The sequence below is a fragment of the Thalia democratica genome, chromosome 1, assembly GCF_965202585.1.
Source record: "Thalia democratica chromosome 1, ktThaDemo2.hap1.1, whole genome shotgun sequence".
Taxonomy (NCBI): Eukaryota; Metazoa; Chordata; class Thaliacea; order Salpida; family Salpidae; genus Thalia; species Thalia democratica.
Genome location: NC_139165.1, coordinates 114,134,096 through 114,147,277, shown reverse-complemented (window position 1 = coordinate 114,147,277; position 13,182 = coordinate 114,134,096). Strand labels below are relative to the sequence as shown.

General features: G+C 26.6%; 1 protein-coding gene across 1 annotated transcript; it reads left to right on the top strand.

Moving 5' to 3' along the window:
• The first annotated feature begins 4,042 nt into the window (after positions 1 to 4,042).
• On the top strand, positions 4,043 to 4,912 carry LOC145842320 (kelch-like protein 23). The gene has a single exon (XM_082949748.1). It carries the CDS (start codon positions 4,043 to 4,045, stop codon positions 4,910 to 4,912), a length of 870 nt encoding a protein of 289 aa, XP_082805874.1.
• Positions 4,913 to 13,182: the final 8,270 nt, after the last annotated feature.

Below are 13,182 nucleotides of genomic sequence, written 5' to 3'. Positions count from 1 at the left end.
GTTAAAGGAAACTTTAAGGAGCTGTTACGTTTACAACACTTCTTCCGACCGATTTAGAAGAATTGCCGATTTAAATATCCAGAGATGTGGTGAATGTCTTTACTGCATCGGGGGGTTCGACAGTAAAAGTCACTTGTCTTCGATTGAGAAGTGTGATTACAAAACAAACAAGTGGAAATCTTTGGGTGCCAAGCTAAAGGTCGCCACAAGCCATCACAAGTCTGTATCCCATGGAGAACTAATAGTTTCACTTGGAGGATATAACAAATCTTTAGGGTCGTTGGATAGTGTGGAGATCTTCAACACTGATTCAAAAAAATCAACGTTGATTGAAACCCGATTGAAAGTACCTCGATACAATTTGAACCCAGGTTGCTACACTTTCGTGATTCCCAACCAGTCCTGGTATAATCCTCATTATTGACATTGAAGTAACACAAAGTTAGGCTAAGCTACCACACAACAATGAGCTCGTAAGTTCATGTTTGAAATGAATCCTTTGTTTCCTTTTTTAAGCAACTTTAGTTCAAGTTTATTGAAGTTAACATGCAGAATAGTTTTTGTATAGTAAATGCTTTTTTTTTTTTTGAAAATCGTTGAAGACTTAGTCAACGTTTAAACCTTGATCGTTTGAACTCTCTTGTTTATTCTCCGAAGTTGCGTTAAACATCTTTGAAAATTACAAAAGTAACAAAACCGGGAAATTCCCCATTGTTAATACTAGTTTGTCAAGCTAAAGTTGACAATTGTGTTGAAATGTGACATTTTTCAAAATTTCGGCTAGTAGAAGGCTTGAAAGCTGATCAAACATGGGCTCCTCGGCTCCCACGTGCAAAAATACACAAAATAAAAAAAAAAAATTTCAATTTGCTTAAAAATTTCAAAAGTTATGAGGTTTTAAGCTTTGCAAAGTTTGAGCTTGAAGAACAAACACAAAAAACATGATAAACCAGTTAAAAATTGATGAAAATGCATGAAAACTCGTCAGCAAGTAGCTTAAGCGTCAGTGTGCAAGTTAAAAAAAAACTTTTTCCGTTAGCTGTTAAAACAACGGAGTACAGAGGGGTGGCCCAAACAAGTAAAAAGACAAAAAAAATTGAAATTTGCACATAAAGCTCAATAAAAAAAATTGTGTTCATCAAAATCAACTAAAAACTTTAAGGTCGTGCTCGCAACGACCGCGTCCTGCCGTCCAACAAGTTTTCGGGTGTTTTAGGTCGGGTGGGAAAAGTGAAATTCTGCAGCTGAAGTGGCTGAAATGGCCTTTTTTAAAATTGGTCCAAAGACCAGGGACGTTTATTATTAAAATAATGACAAGCTATTTCTTTTTACTTGTTTACTTTACGAAATAATCAGTTTACAATTTTGAAAACGTTTAAGTAAGCTTAAAAACTTAATAATTTAACTATGAAATGAAAAGATCATAAAATGTCTCTATAAACTTTTGTAAGTATTTATTTCTATCCACTCTAGTTAGTAAAATGTACAAGAACTATAAAACAACTTCAACAACATACTTCAACTTTAATCAGATGAAAAAGCTTATGTTTAAAAGACCTTTTAATTATTTAATAAAAAATGTGGAGACAGCGCCCACGGTCGGGATTTTCGAATGAAACCATATCAAATGAAAAAAGTTAGTTTGATGTAACTTTGTAAGCTGGTCCTCTTATTTTTATATATTCACGACTTTCATTAACAGTGTTTTTAAGTTAAAGAAAAAAACCTTAATAAGTAAATTAACTCTGCTTTAAGTTTTGTATAATGAAAGAAACCAAAATAATTGATTCTTGGTTATTTATTATTTAAGTTTTATCTTGTTTGATAGTCAACATGTTACTGTTATAGTAAAATTATGTGAACTAACAGAGATTATGGTCCTTAACGGAAGTCAATCATTTCTTTTTTCAATTAAAGACAAAAAATGGAGAAGGTTTCATGATACACAAGATTATCATTTGGAATACAATCCCAGCAATTTGATAGATGTTAATGGAAGCACGTTTTTGTTCGACAACAACAAAGTAAGAAAACTCAGAAAATCAACTAAAAACTTCGATGTAGTGAATTCAATGACGGACGAACGTCAACGTCACAGCATCTGTAAATTCAGATCTGACGAGGTTGCAATCGTTGGCAATGAGACTGTTCGTGTGAGCGTTGGGAAAAAGTTAAAGGAAACTTTAAGGAGCTGTTACGTTTACAACACTTCTTCCGACCGATTTAGAAGAATTGCCGATTTAAATATCCAGAGATGTGGTGAATGTCTTTACTGCATCGGGGGGTTCGACAGTAAAAGTCACTTGTCTTCGATTGAGAAGTGTGATTACAAAACAAACAAGTGGAAATCTTTGGGTGCCAAGCTAAAGGTCGCCACAAGCCATCACAAGTCTGTATCCCATGGAGAACTAATAGTTTCACTTGGAGGATATAACAAATCTTTAGGGTCGTTGGATAGTGTGGAGATCTTCAACACTGATTCAAAAAAATCAACGTTGATTGAAACCCGATTGAAAGTACCTCGATACAATTTGAACCCAGGTTGCTACACTTTCGTGATTCCCAACCAGTCCTGGTATAATCCTCATTATTGACATTGAAGTAACACAAAGTTAGGCTAAGCTACCACACAACAATGAGCTCGTAAGTTCATGTTTGAAATGAATCCTTTGTTTCCTTTTTTAAGCAACTTTAGTTCAAGTTTATTGAAGTTAACATGCAGAATAGTTTTTGTATAGTAAATGCTTTTTTTTTTTTTGAAAATCGTTGAAGACTTAGTCAACGTTTAAACCTTGATCGTTTGAACTCTCTTGTTTATTCTCCGAAGTTGCGTTAAACATCTTTGAAAATTACAAAAGTAACAAAACCGGGAAATTCCCCATTGTTAATACTAGTTTGTCAAGCTAAAGTTGACAATTGTGTTGAAATGTGACATTTTTCAAAATTTCGGCTAGTAGAAGGCTTGAAAGCTGATCAAACATGGGCTCCTCGGCTCCCACGTGCAAAAATACACAAAATAAAAAAAAAAATTTTCAATTTGCTTAAAAATTTCAAAAGTTATGAGGTTTTAAGCTTTGCAAAGTTTGAGCTTGAAGAACAAACACAAAAAACATGATAAACCAGTTAAAAATTGATGAAAATGCATGAAAACTCGTCAGCAAGTAGCTTAAGCGTCAGTGTGCAAGTTAAAAAAAAACTTTTTCCGTTAGCTGTTAAAACAACGGAGTACAGAGGGGTGGCCCAAACAAGTAAAAAGACAAAAAAATTGAAATTTGCACATAAAGCTCAATAAAAAAAATTGTGTTCATCAAAATCAACTAAAAACTTTAAGGTCGTGCTCGCAACGACCGCGTCCTGCCGTCCAACAAGTTTTCGGGTGTTTTAGGTCGGGTGGGAAAAGTGAAATTCTGCAGCTGGGTGGCTGAAATGGCCTTTTTTAAAATTGGTCCAAAGACCAGGGACGTTTATTATTAAAATAATGACAAGCTATTTCTTTTTACTTGTTTACTTTACGAAATAATCAGTTTACAATTTTGAAAACGTTTAAGTAAGCTTAAAAACTTAATAATTTAACTATGAAATGAAAAGATCATAAAATGTCTCTATAAACTTTTGTAAGTATTTATTTCTATCCACTCTAGTTAGTAAAATGTACAAGAACTATAAAACAACTTCAACAACATACTTCAACTTTAATCAGATGAAAAAGCTTATGTTTAAAAGACCTTTTAATTATTTAATAAAAAATGTGGAGACAGCGCCCACGGTCGGGATTTTCGAATGAAACCATATCAAATGAAAAAAGTTAGTTTGATGTAACTTTGTAAGCTGGTCCTCTTATTTTTATATATTCACGACTTTCATTAACAGTGTTTTTAAGTTAAAGAAAAAAACCTTAATAAGTAAATTAACTCTGCTTTAAGTTTTGTATAATGAAAGAAACCAAAATAATTGATTCTTGGTTATTTATTATTTAAGTTTTATCTTGTTTGATAGTCAACATGTTACTGTTATAGTAAAATTATGTGAACTAACAGAGATTATGGTCCTTAACGGAAGTCAATCATTTCTTTTTTCAATTAAAGACAAAAAATGGAGAAGGTTTCATGATACACAAGATTATCATTTGGAATACAATCCCAGCAATTTGATAGATGTTAATGGAAGCACGTTTTTGTTCGACAACAACAAAGTAAGAAAACTCAGAAAATCAACTAAAAACTTCGATGTAGTGAATTCAATGACGGACGAACGTCAACGTCACAGCATCTGTAAATTCAGATCTGACGAGGTTGCAATTGTTGGCAATGAGACTGTTCGTGTGAGCGTTGGGAAAAAGTTAAAGGAAACGTTAAGGAGCTGCTACGTTTACAACACTTCTTCCAACCGATTTAGAAGAATTGCCGATTTAAATGTCCAGAGATGTGCCTGCTCCGTGGTGAATGTCGATGGCTATCTCTACTGTATCGGGGGATTCAACAGTAAAAGTCACCTGTCTTCGATTGAGAAGTATGATTACAAAACAAACAAGTGGAAATCTTTGGGTGACAAGCTAAAGGTCGCCAGAAGTCATCACAAGTCTGTATCCCATGGAGAACTAATAGTTTCTCTTGGAGGATATAACAAATCTTTAGGGTCGTTGGATAGCGTGGAGATCTTCAACACTGATTCGAAAAAATCAACATTGATTGAAACCCGATTGAAAATACCTCGATACAATTTTGCTTGCTGTAAAACGGACTCCGAAATTTACATTATAGGCGGGAATTCAAATATTTCTAAAACAGAAACTGTTGAGATTTTAGAAATCACTAATCCGTATAAACCTGTTATAAGTGAAGGTGTCAATTTACCAGTGGAGAACTACAAACATGCAACAGAAAGTTATATAACTGCTTGTACATTTGAGTAGAACGTGTTGAGCTTTTTGACAATGTTTGTATTAATAATTGCTGAAAAATAAGCACTTCTTTACCTAACATTTTGATTAAACTATTTTCTACTATTGAAAAAAAAAACAGTGTTATTATGTCTACTCTGGTGTTTATAATAAAAATATTATAATTTTCTCTAGATAATTAATTTTATTTCATTCATTACTTTTAATTCAACTTTTAAAACTAACTGTTTATAAGCTATATGACTGCACTATGAAGTGAAGTAATTTGTTTTATCAGTTGAACTTACATTTTATTAAACGCATTTCGTTTTGTAAGTAATAAAAAAAAGCCATAAAAATATATAAAAAACATAAAAATGTTTAGAGACTTAAATATTTTACTTAAAATGTTTAACAATTTGTAAGTTTTTAATTCAGCTTGTTTAACTAACTACTTAATTAGTTTAGTGATTTTTTAATAATTAGTATAACTTTAAATAAAATTACCTATTTGAAAATTTCAACTGTGTTATCTAAATGATTTGAACAATTTTTAACAACTAAAGCTTTACAAAGTATTATTATTTGTCTGTAATTGTATAACATTAGTTATTTTTATAAAATTAATTACAGGTTTAAATTGCTTACTTTACATACAAATTTAAATTATATTTTGCCTCTTTTTGCTGTACCTTTTTAATCGTGACTTTTTTGATTAACAGCAAGTTTTTTTTGAAATAATAAGTGTTTTTTATTCAGTTAAATAACAAAAAATATATGTATGTGTTTAATTTTCGTTGTACTTAATTAGTTTGTAGGTTGTGGCATATACAAATTTTGTATAATTTTTAAATTGATATTTTAAAAAACAAATATCTACTAGACAGCAGGCTTTCTGACTTTTCAAGTTATATTACAACCAAAAAAATTAAAGCTAAAGTGTTCAAGTACTTTTTATTTTTTTACGTTTTCACCATATTTCTAACTTTTGAATGTTTAATAACTTTATTTTGTTTACATTTGTTTCTGTTCTTATAGTTTTTCATAAATATTTATTGAATTGATAAAGTTGTTATAAAACTTGTTAATGTTTATCTTTCTAAACAGTTTTTTGGTTTAAGAAGCTGATAAATTCTGCAATCACCATATATTTTTCACATAATAAACTAAATATGTTTTAAAAGTTGTTTATTATTAACTTAAGTTTGTTTTTTAATTACTTACTACGTTTATAGAAAGTTGTAAGAAATAATCTATAGTAAAATTAAAATCATTTTAATAGGCACCACTTAGTTTTTAAAAACAACTAAAATATTATTACTGTTGAGTAAGAAAATTTAACAGAAATTGAAACGTAGAAAAAATACTAGGAAAAGTTTTTATTTATTTCTAAGTTTAAGAAAAAACAAATCTTTTAACAAACAAAAAATTAACAGAAATGTGCATACTTATTTTAAAACTAATGATTACTTTCGATTAATAATTAATTTTAATTTAAGTAAGGACTTGATAACTTTTCGTGCACTAAGATCCTTAGACCAAAATTTTTCTGACAATTTTGTTTTTTAGTTTTTGTTCGATAAACTTGCAGAAAAATTATATTAACTAAAAACTTTCGTTGTTACGCTGAATTTAATTTATTAATTTGACAATTTTTATAGAACAAATTTAGAAATCCGGTCACTATAAACAATGCTGAGCCGTATATTTTAATATCTTTACAAACAATGCTAAGTTTTTATTACCAACTAAAACGCAACTAAGTTTTAAATATTAAAAACAAACAGAAAAAGATATGTAAATAATGCAAACGTTTTGTTTGTTTAGTACCATTAAATTAACGGTAAACAAAAAGTATAAAAAACATGATTTTGTTTACTTTAACAAATATTTTTATGATTACTTAACTTAAAATGTTACATTTTTACGATAACATTCAGCTTAAAAAATATTAATTTAATTATCGTCTATAGTTTATACGGGTGGATGTCACTTTTGCACGAGCGTCAATTTTAAACGAGCGTCACTTTTGCACGGCGACTTTTTTTGCACGGCGTCACTTTTGCACGAAGACACTTTTGCACAAATTAAAAACAAAGCTCTTTTTTGTTAATTTTCATTAATTTTGAAACTTTTGCCACTACCCATAACCTTTACTTTAGGTCGATAAATTTTATTTTATACTTTTTTAAATATATTATTTTATTTTTTTGCTGCATATTTTAATAATTTTTAGTAGAAATATATTATTTTTCAGCACTGTTATCCCTAACCCATACCATCAATCAGTATTTTTTCTTTTTGTTTTTTTAATTAGTCTATTTACTTTTTTGTCTAGCTTTTATTTTTTTTTTTATTTTGTAATTTTTCTACTTTCCGTTTTATTTTTATTATCATTGTTACCACTATCCTTACCCTCGGTCAGTAAATTTTTTTTTATAGATCATCTTTTCATATTTTTTTATTGTTTTTTTTTAATAGCTTAATTTTCTTTTTATTAAATATTTTCTTTTTACTCTCGTGCAAAAGTAACGCCATGCAAAAAAGTTCTCTCGTGCTAAAGTGACGCTTGTGCAAAAGAGTCGCCGTGAAAAATGGTCTTCTTGTGCAAAAATGACCTTGCGTGCAAAAGTGACTCCGTGCAAAAGTGTTCCCTCGTGCTATAGTGACGATTATGCAAAAGTGATGCACTCCCAGTTTATACAGAGGGTAGGTGTCAAATTTTCTCGAGCAGACAAAATTGCACGAGGGGTATAAATTGCACGAAAATACTTTTGCAAGAGCAGTTAATTTTGTCGAGTTGATTTTTCTTTTTAATTTTTTTAAGTAGTTTTAATTTGATTTTTTGTTTTATTAATCTTTTTACCTATTTTACTAACACTGTTACCCCTAACTTTCGGTCAGTAACTTTTTTTTTGTTTATCTATTAGTTTATCTTTTTGTTTTTTTTTATGTTTTTCTTTTCTGTTTTTTTACTCTCGGTTAAAAATGACCCTCCGTGCGAAGTTGTAACTCGTGCAAAGTTGACCCTTAGTGCAAAATTGTCTTATCGCAATTTAGTCCCCTCCTGTAGTTTTGTCTTCGTGCAGTTTTGACCCGTTCCCCTATACAGTATCGTTAAATTTATAAATCATGACACAACAATTTTTCTATTTTAGTTTATTTTAGTACCATTATTGTAATAATGGTGCATAAGTAAAAAAAAATCTTGTTTATGTTTAAATTTATTTTATGGAAAAAAAGTTATGTATAAATATTGTTTTGGTGTAAAAAAATACTGATAAACATGCTATGAACCTAGAGCTAAAAAAGTACTAAGTCTAATAAATTAATAACAAACTATAAAAATATTATTTAATATGTACTCCACAAAAATATTTGATTTACATTAATAAAAAGTGTCACTAATTAATTAAACTTTTGTCTATTTCATACCTTGTTCTTTGTTAACAAGAATTAGTAGAAATGAATCGTGATACAGTAACTTTTGTCTAGCTTAATTAATTTAGTTTAATAACTAATATTATACAACTTAATAATGCTCTTAACATTTATTTTTCAAAGGAAACCTTTGAAACTTGACTTATGCCAACTAGCTCGAATTAGCTTACAATAATTTTTTTTATCAGATAGAAATAAAAATTTGTAAAACTTTATAAAACGATATATATTTAATATAAGTTAATTATTGACATATACTGTTTAGTCACTAGTGCAAATTATTTGTTTACTAATTGTAAAATTTTGACGCGCGTTTTAATTATTACGTCAATAATAAGTTTTTAAAAAAGGGAGTACCCAAATGTTAGGCTAAAACTATTTTTTTTTTTAGTTACGTTTTCTACAAAAGTTATATCAACTAGTAATAAGAGTACACACCAAGATATCTATTATTGGTTACGTTAGTATGTAAATATTAATAATTATTTCACAGTTTTACAAATTGATTTTATTTAAACTTAAATTAACCAACTAGAAATTTAACAAAAAAATATAAACTTTTATCTAACTTAGTTCTTCTTTTTTTTATTATTCACTTTATACTTTCATTCTAAAAACACTTTAAAAATAAACAAATAATTTATGTTTTGATATTTCGACTTTTTATAGGCTCATTAAAAATTATAGTAAATTTAACTGTTGTTAAGCATAAAAAGTTAAAAGTTAGTTAAATGTGCTAGTTTTTACGTAATTTAGAGTTTAATAAATCTCCTAGAAAAAAATATTAAAATTGAAACTGATTAAATTTCAGAAGAAAAGGTTAGTTTAGATTATAAATATTACTCACATTTAAATACATTATAAAGTAGAGACAATTTAAAATATATTGTTTAAGTTTTGTAGCATTAAGTACTAACATCAGAAAAATAGATAATATACATTTTTGCTTATGTTTTTTTTTTTGATGATTTACATTATAAAAATTGTTTTGAATCAGTCATTAAACGTTTAGATTTTTCAAATTTAGTTGTAAAGAGCTTTAGTTATGTTATAAAAAATGTATTAGAATTTAATGTACGTAATTCTACTTAATTTACCTTTAATAATGTGAAAAATGTTTCACTTTTATGTCTATTTATTATATATATTCTAAAACTCCTACTTTTTTTGAAAATTTCTAGAAGCTTACATTTCAAAAATCAAATTACTGTAAGCAATGTTTTCTAATTGTTTTTATTTTAATTTCTTTATATCTAGGACACTTAAATTAGAAGTAATAAGTAGATTTGTACAAAAAAGCTTGTTTGTTTGTAAGAAAGCTGTGTGTTTATTATTCTAACTAAATAAGTACAGTCTTTCACAATCTAAAAACCTAGCTATTTTATTATTGATGATTAAGTCATGCAGACACTCTGAAATATTAAGCTTATAGATAAAATAGCTTAGCAAACAAGGAACATTTAGAATACCCGTGAATGAAATTAATGAATTTAAACGTATTATAAGAGATTTATTAAAGTAACATTTATACTTGAATATATAATGAAATTAAATTAAAAAATAATTTCAATCACCTTTGTTTAAATTACAAAACTGTTTTGATTTTTAACATTTTAATTAATATAGTTTTTTAGGTTGGTTTAAATACAAAATTGTTTAACCAACAAACTATAATTTGGTATAATAAGAAAAAAACTTCTCAATAATTATTTCATTATATTTATTATTTGTTCAATTAATTATATTATCATTTATTTTAAAACTGTTAAAATGTACGGAAGCTTATTGAAAGCAAAAACAAAGTCTGTACAAAATTTGACAAACAATGTTAACTTAGTATTAAAGTAAAACCTGGTTATTAAATACCATAGCGGATGATATAAAAATTAAGAAAAACCGACAAGTTACTTAAAATGATAACTTATAGCACTATTAGTTAGTTTCAAATTAATGTAGTTGCTAATTTAAGATTTTTTTGTTAAAAATTAAAGTAAGTTTAGCCATTTTCTTTCTAAACTTTCAACTTATATAATTTTATTGATTAGATCTGTTTTTTTATACTTATTACAGTTAAAAAATTTTAATACAGTGTTGATTACTTTAGGGATAATTATAAAATAAAAAGAATATAATCATTAAGTATAGACTGTGTCAGTTTACTACATTTTTGTAAAAAGTCTATACATAAGTAAGAACAAACATAAAAAGTTTATTTTTACTTAAAACTAAAGTTAGTTAAACTCAAAAATAGTTTTTGAATAAAAGGTATTCGGTTGGTTAACTTATATTCAAAATTAACTTATGATGACTAGAAAATAAAATACTAAAAGAAATCAAAAAAAAAGTCTGCTAAATCAAAACAATAAACTACAAAGTATATGTTTTTATATGCATCTACTTCAAATAAATTTTACTGTTTATTGATTTTTTTCCATTGCTTTTATGCTGCATTACCATGTTGTTGATTATTACTTGTTTTTACAATTAGTATCTTCATTAGATATTATGCAAACTTTATAAAACTTTGATGGAAATATTATTGCATAGTATTGCCTTAAAAATGTAGATTAGTTTAGTTTTAACTTTAAGTAGATCCAAAATGTTGGTAAGTTCTCTTAATATACTAAAAGTTAAATTAATTGGAAAAACACGCTATGTTAACTAAGCCACTTAATTGTGCTATATAGCTTTTATATTAGTTGTTATGATTTATATCGAAAATATACAGAAAAACAAACTGTTTTATTCTTAAACTTGGGTATTTCCCTTTTCAAATACTTATCTATGACGTAATAATTAAAACGTGTGTCATAGTTTTAGTAAACAAACAACTTGCACAACTGACTAAAATAAGTAAAACATTAACAATTGACTAATGTTGATTATTTTACGTTTAAATATTTTTACCAACATAATTTTTATTTGTCTAATCAAATAGAGCTAATCCAAGCTAGTGTATAGAAGCTACATTTAAAAAGTAAAATTCAATATCGATCCGTATCTAATTAAAACAAGTAAATTTTATACGTAATAAGTTAAACAAAATTTATAGTGCCCCTTTACATTTCCTACTAATTTTGATTAAAAATGAAAACATAAGAGAAAAAAAAACATAAGAGTTTAGTTATTTAATTGTACTTTATTTTTTCAATTTATGTCAAGTGTTTTTGTTAATTTTAACTTTTTAAGGTTTTACATTCAAATTTATTAGATTTAGTACCTTTTTTAGCTGTAAATTTTTTGCTAATGTTTCAATTTTACTTCTTTTGTACCTTACTTGTTTTCTGAAGTAAAAATTTAAAAAGGAAAGATATTTTTTAACACTGTATTATAACAATTTTATTTTTGTAACAAACTTTATTCCAAAACTAGAAAAAAAAAAAACAATTACCAGTGACATCATATATATTTTTGTTGATACTGTATAAAAATTCGCTAATTTTTAAAATTTATACTCTTAAATTTAGCGAAGTAACGCAATGCTTTCATTTATGTAAACTCTAATATTTATAATTAATTTATGAATGCTTTTAATTCTAATTTTAAGTCACTGTTTATTTTAACACTACTTTTTTTTTTAAATATACTTAACTAACAACATTTTTGCACTTTTTAATTATTAACTTTGTTTCTTTTTACCTCTAAAAAATTTATTGTGTTTTTATGACTAATAAAATAATATAGCTTTGGTTATAAAAACAAAAAAGATAACTCAAACAAAAAAACTTATAAACTATTTTAGTTTCATTATGCAAAATAATTTATATGGCGATTTTAGCATAAATAAACTAATAAATGTTTAAAAAATAACAATCGAATTCTATTTCAAAATCAAATATCAAATCTATTTCAATTAAATTATATAGAAATGTTAAAGAATCTATAGAAGTAATTAAAAATTTACAACTAATTGTATTGCAAAATTTTAAAGCTTTAACCCTTGTAATAAAAGTAGAAAAAACTCTAATCCAAAAATAAAATGCCACGGCCTTTTGTCTAGTAGATTTTTGTTTTTAGAAACAGTCATATCAATTCAAAAATAGCCTAAACTATATTTTTTACAATTTGAAAACTAACCAAGATAATGTATTTACAACAAAAAATAAACAAATTGCAAGTTGTTTTGTCGATTAAATAATGACATGTAAAAACATGTAAAATTTATTGATATGTAAAAAAACATTTATTATTTTAAGAATTTATAGTTGATTTATATATATATATATATATATATATATATATAGATATAGATTTATATATATATAGAATTATTTTTTAAATCTTGAGTAGAATTATAGCTTAATATGTAGATGGCAATTAGAACTTTACAAACATTTATAAAGGTCCGCAAACCAAAGGATACCTTATGATTGAAAAAAAAACCTCATGTAGATCTTACTAATAAGACTATGATAGTATTTAAAAACTATTTGTTGAAAAAGGTAGTTTCAAATTATTTTGATTGTCAGAAACTGAGTACACCTAAATTGTTATTAATTGTTTGAACTTTTATTGACAAACATTAGTACTATCGTAGTAAAAACAATTTAGCTAACATCATCAAAGGAGTTAAACAAACAGATGTTTAATTATTTACATGCGGTAAAGTTGCTTCATTCATTTTGCAAATGTTTTTGTTTAGTAAGAAGCTTTTTTTATTATTATTTTTTAAAAACAGTTCTGAAGTTTAGATCTAAATTTTTATATTAGTTTAGACAACTGGCTTTTTTAATCTTATCCAGTAAGTTTAAAGCTGCTACTTAGTTTTTTAAATAACAAACTTTATTTCATGAAAATCTGTTGTTTAAACGAGTTAAATAGAACATTTTTTGTAAAGCTTGAATAAATGAAGTATATTTTCT

Excerpts from the sequence above, each read along its gene's own strand:
- LOC145842320 (XM_082949748.1), top strand. The coding sequence starts at position 4,043 with ATGGTCCTTAACGGAAGTCAATCATTTCTTTTTTCAATTAAAGACAAA.